General features: G+C 42.4%; 1 protein-coding gene across 2 annotated transcripts in view; it reads right to left on the bottom strand.

Moving 5' to 3' along the window:
• Positions 1–1,107: 1,107 nt before the first annotated feature.
• The window catches only part of MYOM1 (myomesin 1), a 172,816-nt gene continuing 153,121 nt past the window's right edge, over positions 1,108–20,802 (bottom strand). Inside the window, exons 34-38 of one of the 2 annotated variants that reach the window (XM_073679112.1) lie at positions 19,555–19,718; positions 19,130–19,166; positions 17,752–17,774; positions 4,809–4,864; positions 1,108–3,662 (exon numbers count right to left, since the gene is read on the bottom strand). In XM_073679112.1, coding sequence (XP_073535213.1) covers positions 3,375–3,662; positions 4,809–4,864; positions 17,752–17,774; positions 19,130–19,166; positions 19,555–19,718 — 568 coding nt within the window. In that variant the 3' untranslated portion in view covers positions 1,108–3,374. The remainder of the gene's footprint in view (positions 3,663–4,808; positions 4,865–17,751; positions 17,775–19,129; positions 19,167–19,554; positions 19,719–20,802) is intronic. The other variant, XM_073679111.1, reaches the window with a different exon arrangement.

Raw genomic sequence — 20,802 nt, 5'->3', positions numbered from 1 at the left:
TAGGTGCTATCTCTATGAGCTCTGTGTGAATAACCAATCTGCAGTAATCTATACCTATTACAGTCCGATTTATAGACCCGTCAACCTCAACCTATGGTGGTTGTGTATGTTATCGGTGCCAGTCACACTACATAACATGATGTTACGCTTGGCTACACATTTCACCAACCCTCTGGAAAAATCACTCAGAACTGTGTAACTCTTACTTTAATGCTGTTCTTCTTTTCCATAGTTAGCTGGCTAAAGTGGTGAGGACACAAAATTTGTCTCTTCACATTTAAGATTGTGTGAACTTGACCGGCAAAATGACAGGTAAATCTGAAGCCTGAGCAAAATCTACACAATTTGGTACAGATTTTCTGCTAGAGGAAATCCACAATGAATAGGACCTGTATAGATGTACCTTAGTTCAGGTTCTCCTCGCATTTGCATTGGTTGATACAGTCAGGGTTTCCATTATTAAGGGTTACCTTAGTTCAGGTTCTCCTCGCATTTGCATTGGTTGATACAGTCAGGGTTTCCATTATTTGGGCCATGAAAAATTACAGAAACTACAAGAGAACTTCAGCAGACCCCATCACAGTCAGTGGTGTTTTTGGTGGCCTTTGGAAGTTTAGCGATATTATAACCCACTTCTGCTGACGGCTCAAATATTTTGTACTTTTTTATGTTTAATTTGTTGCATAAGTATAAAAAAACTATAGTGATCTACTTCTGTCTACCAAAATCTCATCACCATGTGAAAGACGTCTCTACATCATTCTCTTCTGCTTCACTGCAGTCTATCCAGTGGTTAAATGTTAAGTGTCATATTTCATATTAGGGTGAAATACAGATTATTGTACAACTTCCGGTAATGTCTGATTGTCTTTCTAAAACCTCTCCTGGTATTCAGTGATAATAGTATTTGTGGGTGATGAATTTGTGAAATTCCTTATGATTTTAGTGAAGGTAATTGTAATCCAAGCACTGTTATCCATGGTGCGGCGGTGAAGGTTGGTGATCAAAAGAAGGAAACGCAGTGAAACAATGGTGGAGGTAGAGATGAAAATATGTGCTCAGTTTATTAGTGAACAGTGAGAGGACACATACAGTGACTGAATACTCAATGATTACCAGACATGAGAGTGAATGCTAATGAAGGATACAGTATATTGGTGATATTACAGTACAGTATGATATTACACAGTTATACAACAGCACTGTTTCATTAGACTCCTAAAACCAGAACTTCTCAGAATCCTCCCGGTTGTGTCTTACCAAGCCCCATAACTCTTTGACGTGTCTTAAAAATGTGATTTTTTTTCATGACCTTTTACCATTACTGAGCACTTCTGCATTATCTCATGGACTTTGTAAGGATCCAAATCTCTATCTAAATCCATATCTACACACAAATTTAAACCATTTACAATGTGGACATTGATGTCAAAAGAGATTCATGGTCCATTTACACTAATTGACTGGTGACACTAAATGGCAGTCTTTTAGAGGCCTGTTTACACAGGCAAACCACGCTAAACGATCCGCAGTGACTAATTTGTATTGGTTTAATCAGTATGCACATGTTGCCATTGTTCTCAGCAGCACATACTGTTTACATAGGGTGATGTGCTGCCGAGAACAAGGATTTTTAAGCAAGCTTGAAAATCATTTCACTCAACAAACGAGCGTTTTGCTTGTTCATCAGGTGATCAGCAGCCTGTTTACAGCTCACAATTATTATGAAACAAGTGTTCCTAGGAATGCTCATTTACAATAATCTTTCAGTGTAAATGCAGCTTATATTCACATAATTTCCTATTAAATTCACTAAATTGTGTGGGTAGGAAAGTGGAATAATGTCAATCATGCAAAATAATAGAAAAACGCAAACTTAAGCATAATTTTAACTGCTAAGATCAAAGAAATAAAGTAGGAAATTCAGATTTTTATGACACGCCAATGCAGAACTTTAATATGTAGGTTTCAGTCTTAACAATACTCCAGTTCTTTTACCCACCTCATCTCATTAAGATATAATAATACCTGTAGTCGCGCTTTATGATGCAGTAAGAGATAAATGATCAGAACTAATGTTTTTTTTAACTTTTTTTGTAACTTTTACTTTATGTTTGAAAGTGCTTTTGTATCGAATATATGCACAGATACAGCAGTTTACTATGGTCAAAATTACTTTTTCATATGCAGACATAGCAACCAACAAATCAAAATTCTCAGTGGTTATTCATATTTGTGCTTTGGTTGTTGGGTTCATCTCTATCTAGGGTCAGAGGTTACACTTTAAAAATTGGATTGCCAAAAACTCTGTATTTAGGGCGTAGCAGTCAAATTATCTGTGCATCTATCCGGGTAAGGCTGTGTTCATATCTTTGTTGGAGGTTACATTAGGAGTCTCTGCTTCAGATTACGTCATATTTTACAGAAACAAAAAAATAGCGAACACAATGACAAACCCAAAAGACCCTGTTTTAAGCCAATGGGTTACGCAAGAATCCGTTGGTGTCCATCAGGTGATGGATTTGTCTAAATATTAATTGGTCTGTTACTACGACATAATAAATCGTGAGACTGAATAGCACACAGCCTTAAGATTGGAAAATAATTAGTGTAGCTTTTTTATATCAGATAGTACAGGTATAGAGTCCTAGATAAAGTTAAGACTAATGTGGAACAGACATTTTTTATGCAGATTTTTGTTGTTTCAGGATTGTCCATAGTTTTAGGATCACTTTTCTATGATTATGTTTCGGGGAATTAAGACTAAATATTTAAGCTAAAGGGATTTAAATAAATGGATACTAGATACTAAGATGGACAATGATAGACAAATGTTATATTTAGATACATGGAAACATGAAAGTCCGCCTCCATTATTTTAAAGATATATATATTGTGTCTATATCTAAATCATTTCATTCACAGTTTACGTAAACTTTATTCACCTCGTATAACTGTAGAGTGTTATCTTATGGGCTGAGCTAATAGTCCCGCTAATGTCTAATGACAGAATGGACACTCCAAGCATATAGACATAAACATTATCTCAGCCCATAAAATAGCTACCACAGTGAGGAGGTGACAGCCATGACTTAAAATCTCAGTTAACTAAGTTGCAGTCTAAAAAAGAGGTAGGTTAAAGGAGTGGAGTCAATTAACCATCATTCCTTAAACATCTCTTAAAGCCTCCCAGAAGTGCAAGTTCCCAGAATCTCCCCTAAGGAGTCAGGGCTCGCTATAAGTGTGTATCAGTAGAATTCACTAATTTACCTTGCACTGCAGAGAGGTCTTAGGAGAGGTTTAAGAAGCAAGAACTCATTCACACCCTAATAGCACTTAACATCATTCTACCCTCCTTAATTTTTCCCTTTCAATTATTTTTTCTTAGCATCGGTCTGAGCCTCCTCCTCCGCTGCTTCTTCACCCTCTGGATTAAACACACTTACAGTGAAATCATTGGTCTCAGTGCCATATTTGTTCTTTGCCCGGATGCAGTATTTGCCAGAGTCAGCTTGAGAGACGGTGGTAATGGTAAAGCTGGCATATTTCCCGGACTCGAACTTTAGGATGCAGTGGTCATCTCCTGTCAGTTCCCTCTCATTCTTCATCCAAGTGACCTCAGGAACTGGATCACCCCAGATGTTACATGTCAGGTTAAGTGCCTAGAAGCGGACAACACAGATGAGGTCCATGTTAAAAAAAACTCTACGACACGATCATCTTCATTGTGACGTGGTGAGATCTACTACACATTTGATCAAGTTAGACGGCATGTTGGAAACTTGTTGAATGTGGGAGGGATGTAAATCTTACCTGTTGTATGTGTTTCTGTGAAATAATGGAGGATTCATACATATCACAACACTGTGACATCTAGTCATCCAATACCATGACTTGAATAATGCTGTATTGTATGATATATATGTTAAATTGAAAATTGGACCCATGGAGTGGGTTGTCAGTGTCCATGGCAAAGCAAGTATTGTACCCACTAACCCATTAATAAAGCCCCTGAGTGACCCTTTAAAACAAATAATTCCCCCAGAGTGCCCCCTTAAAAAGTAATGATGTCCTCGACTGCTGCCCTCCAAAACTAAAAATGCTATTTTTTGTGCCACCATCCACAAAAAAAGTCATATTCTCCTAATCTGGGCTACTATGTCCTCTTCCCCCCCCCCCCCCCCCGCACACAGAACTAGTCAGCACAAGCGACGTCATGCAGAGATGTCATTGTGCTGCCTGGGCATTGATGTCTTTTGGGATGTAGGCTTAGAGTAACCTACAGAACAAAGATGGTGGGTCTATAGCAAGTTCCAACTGTATCGGGATCAGGGATCATGATGACATCAATACAGTTCAAAGTGGCGTTTGGAGGATGTGCAATGTCCCAGATTTTTGTCGCCAGCAATGCCACTGCAACGTTCTTTTTTTTTTTACATACCCTAAGAAATTTGCACCAATGACAACTGCCCCTATGCCCTCCCACACACACTACATATACACACTAATAATAAAAATGTATTGCTATTATGGACAGAATAATTGTAAACTGAGCAAGCTGACTTGATGGTACAGTCACTTTATATTAATATATGAAAGGCATTACTTCTATAGAGGGTCCCTTAGAATTAGCACACTGGAGCTGTGATTTACCAGACAGGACTCCTTGACTTACCACTGATTGCGTTACCACTGCAGCTCGCTACCTGCAGTGTTTCTGCTTTCTATAGTCAGACCTACGAACTGTTACAAAATCAACATAATTCTTTTTTGCCCCTTTTGCTAAGATTTATGAGACATTCCTTTACCTTTCCTTCTTGTATGGTGACAACATCAGGCAAACCTCCTACTACTCTGGCGCGATCTAGAAGGACAGAAGATACATCAACATAAGTACTAAAAATTTCAGATGATTGGACAGACAACAGAAAAAAGCAGGTATGGCTAAGGGCCATTTATTTATTTCTTTTTTTTCAAAATTACATTTTTATTGAAAGGTTAAATAATTTTCAATTACAAAAATACAAAAAAAAAAAAAAGAATAAACATGACAATATCAGCATCAATATATCATAGCATATAAGTATAGCATCTAATAAAACATCAAGTTATATGAAGAAAAAGGAAGGAAGAGAACATTTTAGGCCATCAGTATTACAATTATGAAGTTACTAAAATCCAACGGAAACCATACATAGTGCAGCCAGGCGCGAACCAACACGGAGCACAATCTGGACAGAGAAGAAATGCACCAGAGAAAAGGGTAGGTCACATCAGTCTGATGTAAGACGGTAGGCATCAGATTCCTGGAATTCAATCCAGTCTCTCCAAGTCTCACAGTATCTATCACAGTCAGTGGGGGATTGGGCAATCAAATGTTCCATCCTATTTAGGCTGCGTGCCCACGTAGCGTTTTTCAAGCGTATATGCTGCGGAATTTCCGCAGCGTAAACGCTTGAAAAACGCATGTATATCCGCACCCCATGGTCCCCAATGGCATTCCACAATGTCAATGCCCATGCTGCGGATTTTTCCGCAGCGTATATGCTGCGGTCAAAAATCCGCAGCATGTTCATTAATTTTGCGGAAGCGCAGCGGAATCAATGTGCGGATGGTACCCAGGTCTGGAGGAGAGGAGACTCTCTTCCAGACCTGGGTACCAAAGAAAAAGGAAAAAAAAGAATAAAATAAAGTTTATACTTATCTTCTGATGTTTTCCCTCCGTCGCGCTGTTGTCTGAAGGACCTGCCACGTCATTGAGTCATGTGACCCACCACATGACTCAATGACGTCACCGCAGGTCCTGCACACAACAGCGTGAGCCGCTCAAGACTCCGGACAGGGCAGAGAATGCATCGGAAGGTGAGTATAAAGTTTAATTTTTTAATTTTTACCATTCTGAACAAGTTGGCAAGCACTTTTCCAAGTGATGCTTGGAGAAGTGCTTGAAAACCCGCATGCGGAAATGCATGCAAAGACGCCTCACAAATGCTTCTACCTGGCGGGAAAACCGCATGTAATATCCGCATGCGATTTTCCCGCCAGGGAGAAGCGTAAAAAATATGCTTCAGGTCCGCAACGTGGGCACATAGCCTTAGGCTATGTGCCCACGTAGCAGATTTGATGCAGAGCGTTTTTGCCTCTCTCTGGCAGAAAAAAACGCATGCAGATTTACATGCGTTTTTTCTGCCAGAGAGAAGCGTTTTTTTAGCGTTTTTACATGCGTTTTCGCATGCGTTTTTTCAAGCACTTTTCCAAGCTATTTTAGCATCACTTGGAAAGTGCTTAACAAGTTGATCACACAATATAAATCCATGCAACCGGCATGGATTTATAACGTGTGAACAATAGTGTTGAGCATTCCGATACTGAAATATCGGGTATCGGCCGATATTCGCGGTATCGGAATTCCGATACTTAATTCCGATACTTTTACAATATCGAATACCGGAATCGGAAGTTCCCATAATGCCTGCGCTCTGCAGTGTCTCTGAAGGATGGCAAGCTGGATGGCAGCGCTCAGCTGCGATCCAGCCTGTCATCAGAATGCCATCCCAGCGTGAGAGAATTCTCCTGATTGTTTAAAAGCTGGCGGGCGGTAAAAAGCCGGCGGCTTTTAAACAATCACACAGCCCCATACTACTTCCCCGCAGCCTCCCACCCCGATCCTCCGCTCCCCTCGCCACCTCCCATCCCGATCGTAAGTTAGGACCGGGCGGGGAGCACAGCACCAACGAGCGGGGAGAGAAGGACCCGGGCGGGGAAGCCGGCAGTGAAAAGACTTCACCGCCGACTTTCCAGTTCTGTGCTGCGCTTTCCCGCTGGTTATTTCAAATGAACAGCTGAGGTATCAGGTGATGCTGATCAGCTGTTCATTTGAAGTAGCTGCGGTGCCCTCAGAGGGTTCATGTGAGTTCATGCTTGACTGCATTGCATGAACTCACATGAACTTTCCCACGGCCGCACAGGTCAGCCTCACCTCCCAGACCATCAGACCGGTCATGATTGGTGTGTGCGCGGTGTCTGTGCGATGTCTGCGGGTGTGTGCGCGGTGTCTGCGATGTCTGCGAGTGTGTGCTTTGTCTGTGCGATGTCTGCGGGTGTGCGCGGTGTCTGTGCGATGTCTGGGGCAGGTATGGTGCAGGCAGACATAGGCCGATGTGACACTACTGCTCCCATCGGCCTATGTCTGTCCCCCGTCCACTCGTGCCAGCAGGATCAGCTCGATGGGAGCAGTAGTTCCCATCAGCCTGATCCTGCTATTTAAATTGCCCTACTGTGTCCCCAATAAATTTTAAATACATGTCATTGGTGGCCAGTGGTTACCTACAATAAATTAGTTCATACATTACCTGTCCCCGCCGATCGCCACCTAAAATAAAGTAAAAAATAAAAAACTACACCTATACTCACCTAGACACCTAATTCCCCGAAGCCATCGATCTCCTGTAATAAAATCTAAAATAATAAACCACAACCTTATCCTTACCCCTCCGTAGTAGTCCACGAGTGTCCCACGATGATCTCCAGTTTAGAGCAGCCACATAGAATGTGACCGCTCTGAACCGCTGCCGCCGCTAGAATGATGGGGCCGTAAAGCAGCCCCGTCATTGCATAAGCTGGTTCGCCGGAGTTCAGGCAGCGCTGCTCCGGTTAGCTCCTTTACGGCCCTGCTGTATCGTGAGAAATTCCCACGGTACAGCAGTGCCGTAAAGGAGGTCTCCGGAGCTGCGCTGACTGAATGCACTCCGGTGACCTCAGTCAGGGGCTCAGGCTGACGGGAGCGGACGTGTTCCCGGCAGTGTGAGCTTACAGCAGCCATGCACAGCTGTCACCATCTCCAGATGTGACAGCTGTGCATGGGAGATCAGCGCAGGAACGTGGACAGGTAACTATTTTTTTTTTGTAAACTAAGAATTAAATAAAATGGTGTGTTTTATTTAAAATAAATTATTTTTTTCTGGGTGTAGTGTGTGTTTTTTTCTTTTTAACACTTTGTAGGTTAGTAATGGGGGTGTCTTATAGACGCCCATCATTACTAACCTGGGCTTCATGGCAGCTGGCGCTGACATGAACCCCAACCCCATTACCCCCTGCCACTGCACCAGGGCAGCGTGGAAGAGCAAGGCTAAGTGCCAGAATTGGCGCATCCTATGGATGCGCCATTTCTGGGGCAGCTGACGGCTGGTGTTTCTAGCCTGGGAGGGGGCCAATATTCATGGCACCCTTCCTGGGCTATTAATATCAGCCCCCAGCTGTCTGCCTAGCCTTTGCTAGCTATTAAAATAGGGGGACCCCACGTCATTTTTTGGGGGGGGTCCCCCATTTTAATAGCTAGTAAAGGCTAGGTATTCAGCTGGGGGCTGATATTAGTAGCCTGGGAAGCTCCGTGGGTATTACCCCCTACCCAGGCTTCAAACATCTGCCCCAGCCGTCTGCTTAACCTCCGCTAGAGACTAAAATTATGGGGGATCCCACGCCAATTTTTTTTTTAATAAATCCTTTATTTTAACACTAAATGACAAGTACAGTAACCAACACTATCACTGTACTTATTATATATCTGACTGACATGTTTCTATCTATCTAATCTATGTGTGATGCTCTATCTTTCTGTTCTAAATTGTCGGGTACAGATGCTGAATTGCCGGCCGGCTTTTTTAAAGAGACGGTGCATGAAAACACTAATATTTTTTTAAATAAATCCTTTACACTAAATGACAAGTACAGTAAGAAACACTGTCACTGTACTTCATATATATGTGACTGACATGTTTCTATCTATCTAATCTATGTGTGATGCTCTATTCTTTCTGTTATAAATTGTCGGGTACCGGTGTATGCCGCTGCTGAATTGCCGGCTTTTCATGTTTCACTGTGAGCACTGTTCCCATCGATTTGGGCAACCACCTCCCCCAATATATTCTACATTATTGTTAGTTGTTTTCCTTCATGTAGAATTAACCTACAAGGAAAGAAAGGGTTTATTTTCATTCCGATATTTGTGTCCCATTGACTTGCATTGGTTTCCGGTATCGGAATCGGCGATATCCGATACTTTTTGGGTATCGGCCCGATCCAATCCGATCCGATATTTCCTGATATCGGAAGGTATCGCTCAACACTAGTGAACAACTTAGATGCTTTAAATGCAGCATCTATAGTAAAAAAAAAAAGAATTAAAACGTTAAAAATAAAAAAAAAACCTGTATACTCACCTCTCCGGTCTCCTCCAGTCTGCTCCCGGCCGCGTCCTCTCTCTCCTTGCCGTCCCGCAGTGTACCATCAGGACCTGCGGTGACGTCATTTAGTCAGCTGATGGTCACGCGACCATCACCTGACGCGTGACCATTAGGTGACTAAATGACGTCACCGCAGGTCCTGACAGTACACTGCGGGACGCCAAGGCGAGAGGATGTGGCCGGGAGCAGACTGGAGGGGACCGGAGAGCAGACCGGGGGCCGCCGGAGAGGTGAATATACAGGTTTTGTTTATTTTTAACTTTTTTATTTCTTTTTTTCACCGCGTGGTAGCCGGGATGAAGATGAGTTGTGGTCTCCTCTTCATCCCGGGTACCACACGCACCGCGATTACGCTGTAAATTCGCGGCCATTGAATTTAATTGAAACGCAGCAAATCCACATATACCTGCGGGTTTGCTGCGTTTCAATGTTCCTCAATGGCTGTGAATTTGCAGCGTAATCGCAGTAGAAATGGTCATGCTGCGTTTTGCAACGCAATGCGAATTCGGCGCGCAAATTAGTGCATCATGTGCACAGCACATCCGAATTCACACTGCTTTGCATGGCAGGCTGTTTTACAAGCATTTTTGCAGCCGTAAAAACGCCACAAAAACGCTACGTGGGCACATAGCCTTAGAAGGGCTATTTCACAGAACCACTCCTCCAGAGTTGGTGGAGAAGTACTTTTCCAGTGACGAGGAATGATATTCTTAGCAGCCTGTATAAGGTAGCTTATTAAAGACCTTTTGTATTTGGTGAAACTAGTTGGGATCATAAAGAGCAATAGAGATTCAGGAGACTTGGGCACAGAGAGACGAGTCATTTTGATATCTGATACTGCGGGACACCACTTATGAAGTAATACGGTAACCCGGTACCATCTGGAGATTATCTTAAAGGAGGTTTCTTGAGCTTTGGTTGCAATTGACGTTTTGTGAGCAAATTGAAAACATTTAGCCCATGGTGAGTCTTCAAAAGATTTGCCCAGTTCTATTTCCCATGCATCGCAATAGGGTGGTCTGATAGTTGTAGTATGGGCTATTAGGTGGAGATGACGACAGGCACAGTGTTTCAAAATTTGTAATATCCCTATTGAGCTGTCTATCTTTTCTAACATGGGAATAGAAATGTTGCAATTGTGTATAGTCATAGTTGGCTCTTGGAGGGATAGAGCAGGCCTGAAATATCTCTCTGAGGGGTATTAAAGATGCGTTAGATAGTACGTGAGCAAAGTGAAGAGGGCGATATTTACTTATACCCAGAAATCGATTGGAAGATAGCCCTGGTAAAAAGGTGGGATTGTCGGAGATAGGGTATAATGGCCCCTGTGGGTTAATTTGAGAGATCTTCTTACTGTCTCGACGTAGGGATAGGATTGTACAGTATGTGCTGTAGGATTGTTGAGAGGGTTTAAGGACTGAGGGATGTGGGTTCCAGAGGAGTGTTCTAAATGCCCTTGGACATATATATATATATGAACCCAAAGCTTCCCATGTTGATAGTGAAAATAATCGAGTATTCTGGCATGGACTGCCGCCATGTAGTACTTTCTACAATCCGGAAGACCGAGGCCTCTCATCTGTTTAGACCTGACTAATATATTACCACGAATACGTGGACGACAAGTCGGCCAGATGAACTTACAAAAGCTACTACGTAGATGTTTCCAAAAATTTAAAGGGATTCTGGTCGGGATAGTTTGAAAAAGGTAAAGCAGTCTAGGTAAAATATTCGGTCATTTATTTTTTTAATTGAAAGGATCTCACTTCAATACATACTTGAATTGTCAGCAGGTAAGGGGTACTACGAGATGTTGACTTCCCCCGGACACTTCTGTTACTTGTGATCATCTTTATGTGATGCTTAATGTCAACTCATACTTGTACTACTTTAAAATGCGCTGTAATACTTAATCAAGGTGAAGTCATGACATCAGGTCTATATTTGCATCATAGAGAATTCGTCCCTAAGTGTCCTGTTAAGAGCGTTATCTTCCTATCCCATGGCAAAGCAAGTGTGGGAATGCAAAAGCGGCAAGAGTCTCCCATCACCCATGTTATCAGGGAAAGTAGATAAATAGGAGGTCACGTTCTTGCCTAAAGAAGGCATGGTGTAGGGTTGAGTATGACCTGCTGCAAAGACTTTCTAAGAGCTGATACCCATGACCGAGCTGAGAGTCTATTTGTGAGACAGAAGGAAAGCTAAATGGAGTGCTGCCTAGTTGTAGCTCTGTAATTAGCCTGTACTTAGAAGATCACACACATGTAGCTGAGTTGTTACCAGCTGTTACCAATCTGCCAAGAATCTGTGCCCATGTGTAACCAAACCTTGTACCTTTCTGTTGAAAAGCTGTGCCTCAAGTAAAATTGCCAAAAGTTGTGTTTTGCTTCTCTCTTTAGCCTAGAATCACAACTACACCCAGGGGATTGACCAAGAGTTACCCACCTCCAGGTAACATAGTAACATAGTTTTTAAGGTTGAAGGAAGACTAAGTCCATCTAGTTCAACCCATAGCCTAACATGTTCATCCAGAGGAAGGCAAAAAAAAAACATGTGGCAAACACTAAGCTCCACATTGGGGAAAAAAATTCCTTCCTGACTCCATACAACAATCAGACTAGTTCTCTGGATCAACGCCCTATCAAGGAATCTAGTATATATAACCTGTAATATTATACTTTTCAAGAAAGGCATCCATGCCCTTCTTAAATTTTAGTAGTGTATCACTCATTACAACATCATGAGGCAGAGAGTTCCATAGTCTCACTGCTCTTACAGTAAAGAAACCGCGTCTGTGATTATGATTAAACCTTCTTTCCTCCAGACATAGAAGATGCCCCCTTGTCCCCGTCTCAGGCCTCAGAGTAAAAAGATCAGTAGAAAGGTCTTTGTACTGTCCCCTCATATACTTGTACATAAGATCACCCCTAAGCTTTCGTTTTTCTAAAGTAAATAACCCCAAGTGTAATAACCTGTCTTGGTATTGCAGACCCCCAGTCCTCTAATAACCTTGGTCGCTCTTCTCTGCACCCGCTCTAGTTCAGCTATGTCTTTCTTATACACTGGAGACCAGAGCTGTACACAGTATTCTAAGTGTGGTCGCACTAATGACTTGTATAGAGGTAAAATTATGTTCTCCTCATGAGCATCTATGCCTCTTTTAATGCATCCCATTATTTTATTTGCCTTTGCAGCAGCTGCCTAACACTGGCCACTAAACGTGAGTATATAATTATACATTTTATTACCTCTGCCCAAGTGCATTACCTTACATTTATCCCCATTAAAGCTCATTTGCCATTTATCAGCCCAAGCTTCTAGTTTACATAGATCCTCCTGTAATATAAAATTGTCCTCCTCTGTATTGATTACCCTGCAGAGTTTAGTGTCATCTGCAAATATTAAAATATTCTGTATGCCCCCTACAAGGTCATTAATAAATATGTTAAAAAGAAGGGGGCCCAATACTGACCCCTGTGGTACCCCACTGTTAACTGAGACCCAGTCTGAGTATTTTCCATTAATAACCACCCTTTGTTTCCTATCACTGAGCCAGTTCTTAACCCACATACATATATTTTCCCCTATCCCCATTGTTCTCATTTTATGTATTAACCTTTTGTGTGGAACCGTATCAAAAGCTTTTGAAAAGTCCATATACACAACATCCACTGCATTTCCTTGGTCCAGTCCGGAACTTGCCTCCTCATAAAAACTGATCAGATTAGTTTGACAGGAACGGTCCCTCGTAAACCCATGTTGATATTGGGTCATGAGGTTATTCTTCAGATACTCTAGTATAGCATCTCTTAGGAAACCCTCCAGGATTTTACCCACAGTAGAGGTTAAGCTTACTGGCCTATAATTTCCAAGTTCAGTTTTTGTCCCCTTTTTGAATATTGGCACCACATTTGCTGTACGCCAGTCCTGTGGTACAGACCCTGTTATTATGGAATCTTTAAAGATTAAAAATAATGGTCTATCTATGACGTTACTTAATTCCTGCAGTACTCGCGGGTGTATCCCATCCGGGCCCGGGGATTTGTCAACTTTAGTGACTTTTAGATGTCGCCGTACTTCCTGCTGGGTTAAGCAAGTGACATTTAATGGAAAATTTTTGTTATCACTAATCATGTTTTCTGTCATGCGATTTTCTTGTGTAGATACTGTTGAAAAAAATTATTTAGCATATTGGCTTTTTCCTCATCCTCATCCACCATTTCACCCAGACTATTTTTAAGGGGGCCAACACTATCATTTTTTAGTTTTTTACTATTTATGTAGTTAAAGAATATTTGGGGATTATTTTTACTTTCTCTGGCAATGAGTCTCTCTGTCTCAATTTTTGCTGCCTTGATTTGGTTTTTACAGAATTGATTTAATTTTCTGTATTTATTTAATGCCTTATCACTACCTACTTGCTTTAGTTCTCTAAATGCTTTTTTTTTGTCACTTATTGTGCCCCTTACAGCTCTATTTAGCCATAGTGGTTTCCTCCTATTTCTAGCATGTTTATTCCCATAGGGTATATATTGTGCACAGGTCCTATTCAGGATGCTAATAAATGTCTCCCATTTGCTTTGTGTAGTTTTATGTCTCAGGATATCGTCCCAGTTTATTGCACTAAGATCATCTCTCAACCATTGGAAATTTGCCTTCCTGAAGTTTAGTGTCCTTGTAACCCCTCTACTACACATCTTATTAAAGGTTACATGAAAACGTATTATTTTGTGATCACTATTATCCAAGTGACCCACTACTCGTATATTTGATATGCGGTCTGGCTTGTTGGTTAATATTAGGTCTAGCAGTGCCCACTTCTTGTTGGGTCCTGAACCAGTTGTGAAAGGTACAGTAATTGTCTCTCATAGTTGTCAAAAACCTATTACCTTTGCTTGAACTACAGGTTTCTGTTCCCCAATGTATTTCAGGGTAGTTGAAGTCCCCATAATAATGACTTCTCCTTGAGTCGCTGCTTCATCTTTTTGCTTTATGAGGATATTCTCCGCTATCAGTAATTTATTATTTTTCCCCCTACCCTTATCTCCAACCACAGGGACTCTACATTTTCATCAGATTCACATATATTCTCACGCAAGATGGGTTTTAAGGATGATTTTACATATAAACACCCCCCCCCCCCCCCCGTTTGTTTGTACGGTCATTTCTGAACAGACTATAGCCCTGTAAATTAACTGCCCAGTCATGGCTCTCGTCCAGCCATGTCTCAGATATCCCCACCATGTCATAATTATTTTCCAACAAAATTAATTCTAATTCCTCCATTTTGTTGATGAGTCTTCTGGCATTAGTGTTCATGCATTTTATGTATCTCTCTGTACCTCTATTTCTTCTTACTATATTGACTGTTCTAACCCCACCCCCAATTTCTTTATTTGTGCCCAGGTCACTATCTGCACTATCTTCCCCACCTATAAAATGAATATCCTCCCCCCCAATCCCTAGTTTAAACACTCCTCTAACCTTCTAGCCATTTTCTCACCCAGCACAGCTGCTCCCTCCCCATTGAGGTGCAGCCCGTCCCTAGCGTAGAATCTGTAGCCAACTGAGAAGTCGGCCCAGTTCTCCAGGAACCCAAACCCCTCCTTCCTACACCAGTTCCTTAGCCACTTATTTATCTCCCTAATCTCCCGTTGCCTCTCTGGCGTGGCACATGGTACAGGTAGTATTTCAGAGAATACCACCTTGGAGGTCCCTGCTTTAAGCTTGCCGCCTAATTTCCTGAAATCATCTTTAAAGGACCTTCCACCTACCTCTAACTTTGTCATTTGTGCCAATGTGCACCATGACCCCTGGGTCCTCACCAGCCTCTCCCAGTAATCTGTCAACTCGATCAGCGATGTGCCGGACTCGAGCGCCAGGTAGGCAGCACACTGTTCGACGATCCCTGTCTTTGTGACAGATTGCCCTATCTGTTCCCCTAATAATTGAGTCCCCCACTACAAGCCCCTGCCTGGCCTGCCCTGCTCTCCTATTTTCCCCCTTACTGGAGCTGACACTCCTCCGGCTTTCAGAGGACATGCCTTGCTGCAGCAGTGCTACCCCTGTACCGACACCCCCCTCATCTGCCAACTTTGCAAACTTATTGGGGTGTGCCAGATCAGGACTAGCCTCCCTGGCACTCTTCCCTCTACCCCCTTTCTAACTGTCACCCAGCTAGATGCCTCACTGTCCTACAGCTCCCTACTACTACCCTCCCCCACATCTACCCCAGTGTACCCCAGGTAAACCTTACAAGTGTGCCACGGAAATGCAGAGTGCCTTGATTAACATTGGCACGAAAGTGACCTGATTAACAGTACTATCAGAGTGATACCAATACTATTGCAGTGCCACCTATACAGTGCCAGCAGTGTCTCCCTATACACAATCGCAGTATAGTGCCCAAAATAAACACTGCCAGCAGTGTCCTCATAAGCAATAGTGCCTGAACACTGCGCCGATAAACAGTGCCAGAAAATTTCCCCCATAAACAACTGTATCAGCAGTGATTGTGGGAGTAAAACAAATTTTGTGACTGTGGGCAGGGCTGCTATCAGGGCATTACTGCCCTTATTGGCATATGGGGACCGGTGCCCCCCTCCTCACCAGGCCCCAGAGGCAGGATTCAGCTGTTTGCTGGGGGGGGGGGGGCAGGATTGAGACATATGGGGGAGCAGGATTGAGACATATGGGGGGGCAGGATGGAGACATTTGTTGGGGCAGGATGGAGACATATGGGGCCAGGATGAGAGGACATATATGGGGGCAGGATGGAGACATGGGGGGCAGGATGGAGACATGGGGGGCCAGGATGAGAGGACATATACGGGGCTGAATGGAGACATGTGGGGGCAGGATGGAGACATATGGGGGGCAGGATGGAGACATGTGAAGCCAAGATGAGAGGACATATATGGGGGCAGGATGGAGACATATGGGGGGCAGGTTGGAGATATGGGGGAGGCAGGATGGAGACATGTGGGGGGGCAGGATGGAGGAACATGGGGGGGGCAGGATGGAGACACATGGGGCCAGGATGGGAGGACATATGGGAGCAGGATGAAGACACATGGGGCCAGGAATGATACACATGGGGGACGTTATTACAAGAAGGTGCCAGGATGTAGGACATTATTACTGTAGGGGCTAACTAAGGGATATTATTACTGCTGTGATGTATTTTATTTTTGAGGATACTGTTTTCAGTGAGGGGGGGGGTCCTGTTACTGTGCAATGTGACACTGTTGCTTTTTTTCTTCATCTGGTGTAGTGTAGAAGCTGGGGAAAAATTTGGGAATATGCTTTAGATAACTGTGTTATTTTCTGCAGAGACGAGTCATGGGTGGAAGAAGTCATGGCGGACTGCACTGGATGAAGAAGCAACGCAAAGATGAATATCTTCGACTAGAGATGTCACTGGTAAGTCAGTGTGCTACCTGTACACTTACACTATACACTATTACACTATATAGTATATACAGAGCTCCTGTGTATAATGTCACCAGTGATCACTGTATTGCCTATACACTGACACTATATACAGAGCTCCTGTGTATAATGTCACTGGTAAGTTGCTGTATTACCTGTACACTTACACTATACACTGTATACTATGTACAGAACTCCTGTGTTTAATGTCACTGGTGTGTCGCTGGTCACTGGTGTGGTAATATGTGATCTGGTCATGGTGTGGCAGTATTTGTACCTTGTATGTGGTATTATTCAGTCACTGTGTATTGGTAACATGTGGTCAGGTCACAGTGTGGCGGTATTTGTTCCTTGTATGTGGTATTATTCAGTCACTATGTAGTGGTAATATGTGGTCTGGTCACGATGTGGCGGTATTTGTTCCTTGTATGTGGTATTATTCGGTCACTTTGTGGTGGTAATATGTGGTCCGGCCATGGTGTGGTGGTATTTGTGCCTTGTATGTGGTATTGTTGATCATTTTAAAAAATGAATGTGACACATTCCCTTAAAGAAAAATAAATAAAAATATACCTAAAGAGAGTACTGGATATTTTAACAATTTTTTTAATAGGTTAGAGTAGAGTAGGGCTCGGCCAAAAGAGTCTACCTTGTCGTGGTGGCGGCTTAAAAAATCTTTTGGCCAAAACAAAAGCTGATGGCTATGTATGTGATATGGTGTTCGATCTGAACTGTTAATGTGTGATTGGTGAGGATGTGGTGCAGAAGTGGAGTTTTTCCAAGAGTGGGGGGTGGGACTGTGGAAGGTTTGAGAGGAGGCGAAGCTGCGGTGGAGCCTGGGCGAAGTCTCAAGGAGGCACAAAAATTCTGCCAGTATGGGGCCCTGTAATTCCTGCTTGCAGCCCTGACTGTGGGGGTCCATACTACTCTATCACCTTGTGTGGGATAATTGGAGGTGCACTGGGTAAGTTCTCTTATTGCTTTCTAGGAGCAGCGGGCTTTACTTTAGTAGCAGGAATGATTCATAAATGCAATATAAATGCATGTTGAAGTATGAAGATTATAGAAGGATACTTACTCTTTTCTGCTATTGCAGCTTGCCTGTTATTGGAATAAAAGAAAGAAGGATTTAAACTTACTTGTATGTCATATCAGCTACACATAGAGCACCAGTTAAAGGGGTTGTCCAGGTTTTTTACAAAATTCTGTAGTCACTCTGTGTAACTGCAAACTTGTGAATACTCACAACGCGAGTTGAGACTGAGTGGTCATGTGACCGCAACTATGGGATATGCATACTTACAGGAGAATCCTCACAGCGACGCTGTGCACAATGTGAGGATTCACAACTTTGCATTTACATGGAGTGACTGCAGATTTTCGTGTCCAAAATTTGGACAACCCCTTTAATTTGTCTCATGTTAATCAATCACTCTGCGGACTGTGTCCGCTGCAGACTTATGAATCCCCCTAGTGCAGGCACTGTGCGCTGCGAAGATTGTATTGAGCAAGGCCGCACCTTCTAGTCGGACACGCCCACTGTCCGTCCGCATCACTAGACGGGCGTGGCCTCGCTCCATACGAGTGTATGGAGCGAGGCAGCGCTGAATGGCCGGGTGTATGTATAATGTATACATAGCTTCCAGGCCCGGGTCTCATACTGGCAAATCCCTGCAGAGCACAGTGCCTGCGCTGAGGGAATTCAAAAGTCTGCAGTCACACAGAGTAACTGCAGACTTATCACTTTTAACTGAACAACCCCTTTAAATTATGTTTTTCTTAATATATTGAGTGTACACTATATAGTAATGGTGACAGCGCGTGGTGCCTTAAACTTAATTTATCCAAAACTCCATCCACTGTGATGCCTAATGGTAACACTATTTGGTATCAATCAAAATCTTGCGGTCACTGGCCATCATGTGCCTGGCCCCAGCCTCATTCTAGTGGAATCTTATAAATTTGGACAATTTGCGTATATATCTATAGAAAATTATGTGGTTCAAAGCTCATGGACTGGTGGCCTGAGGCCATGAAATGTTTTATCACTATGGATAGGCATCTCCATAACGATTCAGTGGAGGAAGCTCTGGACTTTTTCTTTACAAGTATAAAAGTGATAAAACCATATGATAGCAATATTCACTGTCTAATCTTCTGCTCACCGACTAATAGTGGCTTATAGGTGGAAATAATGGGTCTATTAAATATTATCCTCATTAGGCCCAGAAAAGATCAGTGCTCACAATTGTTAAATCTGGAAACAAACAGGGTCAGTGACGTTTTTTAGCAAACATTCAGTAAATATTTACATCCTGTCATATTCTTTACTTAGCGATAAGAACAATGAACAGCAAATATTGATTACAAGATAACGCATTCCTACAGGACGCCAACCCCAATAGATGGTTACTATTATTTTATATGTCATATCCGAACTTTTATGATACACTTACTTCAATCTCTGGAATTCAGCAACTGCCTCGTCAAAAGCTGCAAAACAATGGGATTAGAAATTAGAGACCGTAAAGGTGAATTCAGGTAAAGTGGGAAAAAGCCATAAATATCTAATAAGTCTGCTGCAAAATTTGCATGGTACTTTCATATTTTGCAGTAGAACTCATTGTAAGGTTACATTCCCATCTATCTATCTATCTATCTATCTATCTATCTATCTATCTATCTATCTATCTATCTATCTATCTATCCATTTTTTAAGGTCCTTAGTTTGCTGAATAAATATCTTGGATGAAAAATGACTCTCTCACTAAGTATCTGATAATAATTATTGCAAGAAATTAAACCGTAAGTATTTGTTTATTAGGTAGTAGCAGTAAACTATAATTATGTATGTCTAAATAAAATGAATATTAATCTTTACCTTGTCCGGAGAGATCCAAGTCCTTTGTGTGAGTATTTTTTCCATCAAACATTTCCAGCACATATTTGCCCTTGTCACTTGGTGTGGGCTCATTAATTTGTAGCCATATCATCTCTCCAGTGACCCCGCTCTTCACTCGCTCTGTGTACTTTATCTTATTTTCACTGAAATGAAACAAGGAATAAATTGAAAATAAATTCAGATCATTTTACATGAGGGCGATTCTAAGCCTTTCATCTGTTAGACCTAGAAAGTAAAATCACATCCTTCCCTCTGAAACATGGAGATTTTATATGTTGTGCACGAAGCGTGTCATGATAACTAATTTTTAATCTTGTCAACTAAAGTCACAATTTCTAAACCACTATTAGTAAATGCATAAAACAGTATCAACTGCCATGATGCCAACTCCATAATGATGCTAGTAATAGCAATGTGCATGATGTTCTCCTGAATTCAGTGAGACCTGTGTTTTTTGCTGATACAAGCCCCACTAAAGTAGTATTCCTATTGTAAGGGGTCAGCCCCTGCCAAGAACTGAATTATACTGTGACTTTAAGAGACAAGGCTCCCATCTGATTTGTGTGCACTTGGACTAGTCCTTTACCCCCTGCAGCTTGCTGTGTGTTGGTTTGAGCAAGAAGCAGGAAGTGTCTGATCCGGAAGTGATGACAGGGAGAGACTCATGACTGGGTCAGAAAGACAGAACAATAAGGGTGTCTGAACACTGAGAGACTGTTAAACCAATTAGCGGCTTTAAGGGAGAAGACAGTGCCCAGATATTCTAAGGATCAGCTAGCAGGACCGTGTCTTTTGAAGAAAAGGGTCGCATAGCACAACCGAGGTGGTTTTCCCCAAGCACGTGTAACCTGGAGAGAGATACCAACACTGTGGTACCAGTGACCCCTCAGCATTGAAAGTGGGATGAGACTTGCCCAGACCCAGAAGAAGACAGAACCATTAACCTCAAGGAAGAGCGCAACACAGCAAATTCGACTCCACTACATCAGAACCAAGCAGAAGCTAGCAGACTTTCTCCTTAGTGTTATAGAACTGTGAGTATGACACCAGCGATCAACTGTGTTATGGTATGGCGCAGGTTTCCCTAGTTAGGGCGCTGTAGCAGCGCGGCCTGGTTAGCAGAAGCAAGCTAGGAATTAAGACGTGAGTAGTCTGTAGAAATTGTTTATACTGTTTGTATTGAACTTTGTATTGCCATAGCGCAGCTTGTTTGACACGTTCCAACTA

Source organism: Phyllobates terribilis, unplaced genomic scaffold (genome assembly GCF_046119375.1).
Source record: "Phyllobates terribilis strain yellow unplaced genomic scaffold, ASM4611937v1 Scaffold_4__5_contigs__length_816908805, whole genome shotgun sequence".
Classification (NCBI taxonomy): domain Eukaryota; kingdom Metazoa; phylum Chordata; class Amphibia; order Anura; family Dendrobatidae; genus Phyllobates; species Phyllobates terribilis.
This window is presented reverse-complemented; position numbering and strand designations above follow the sequence as displayed.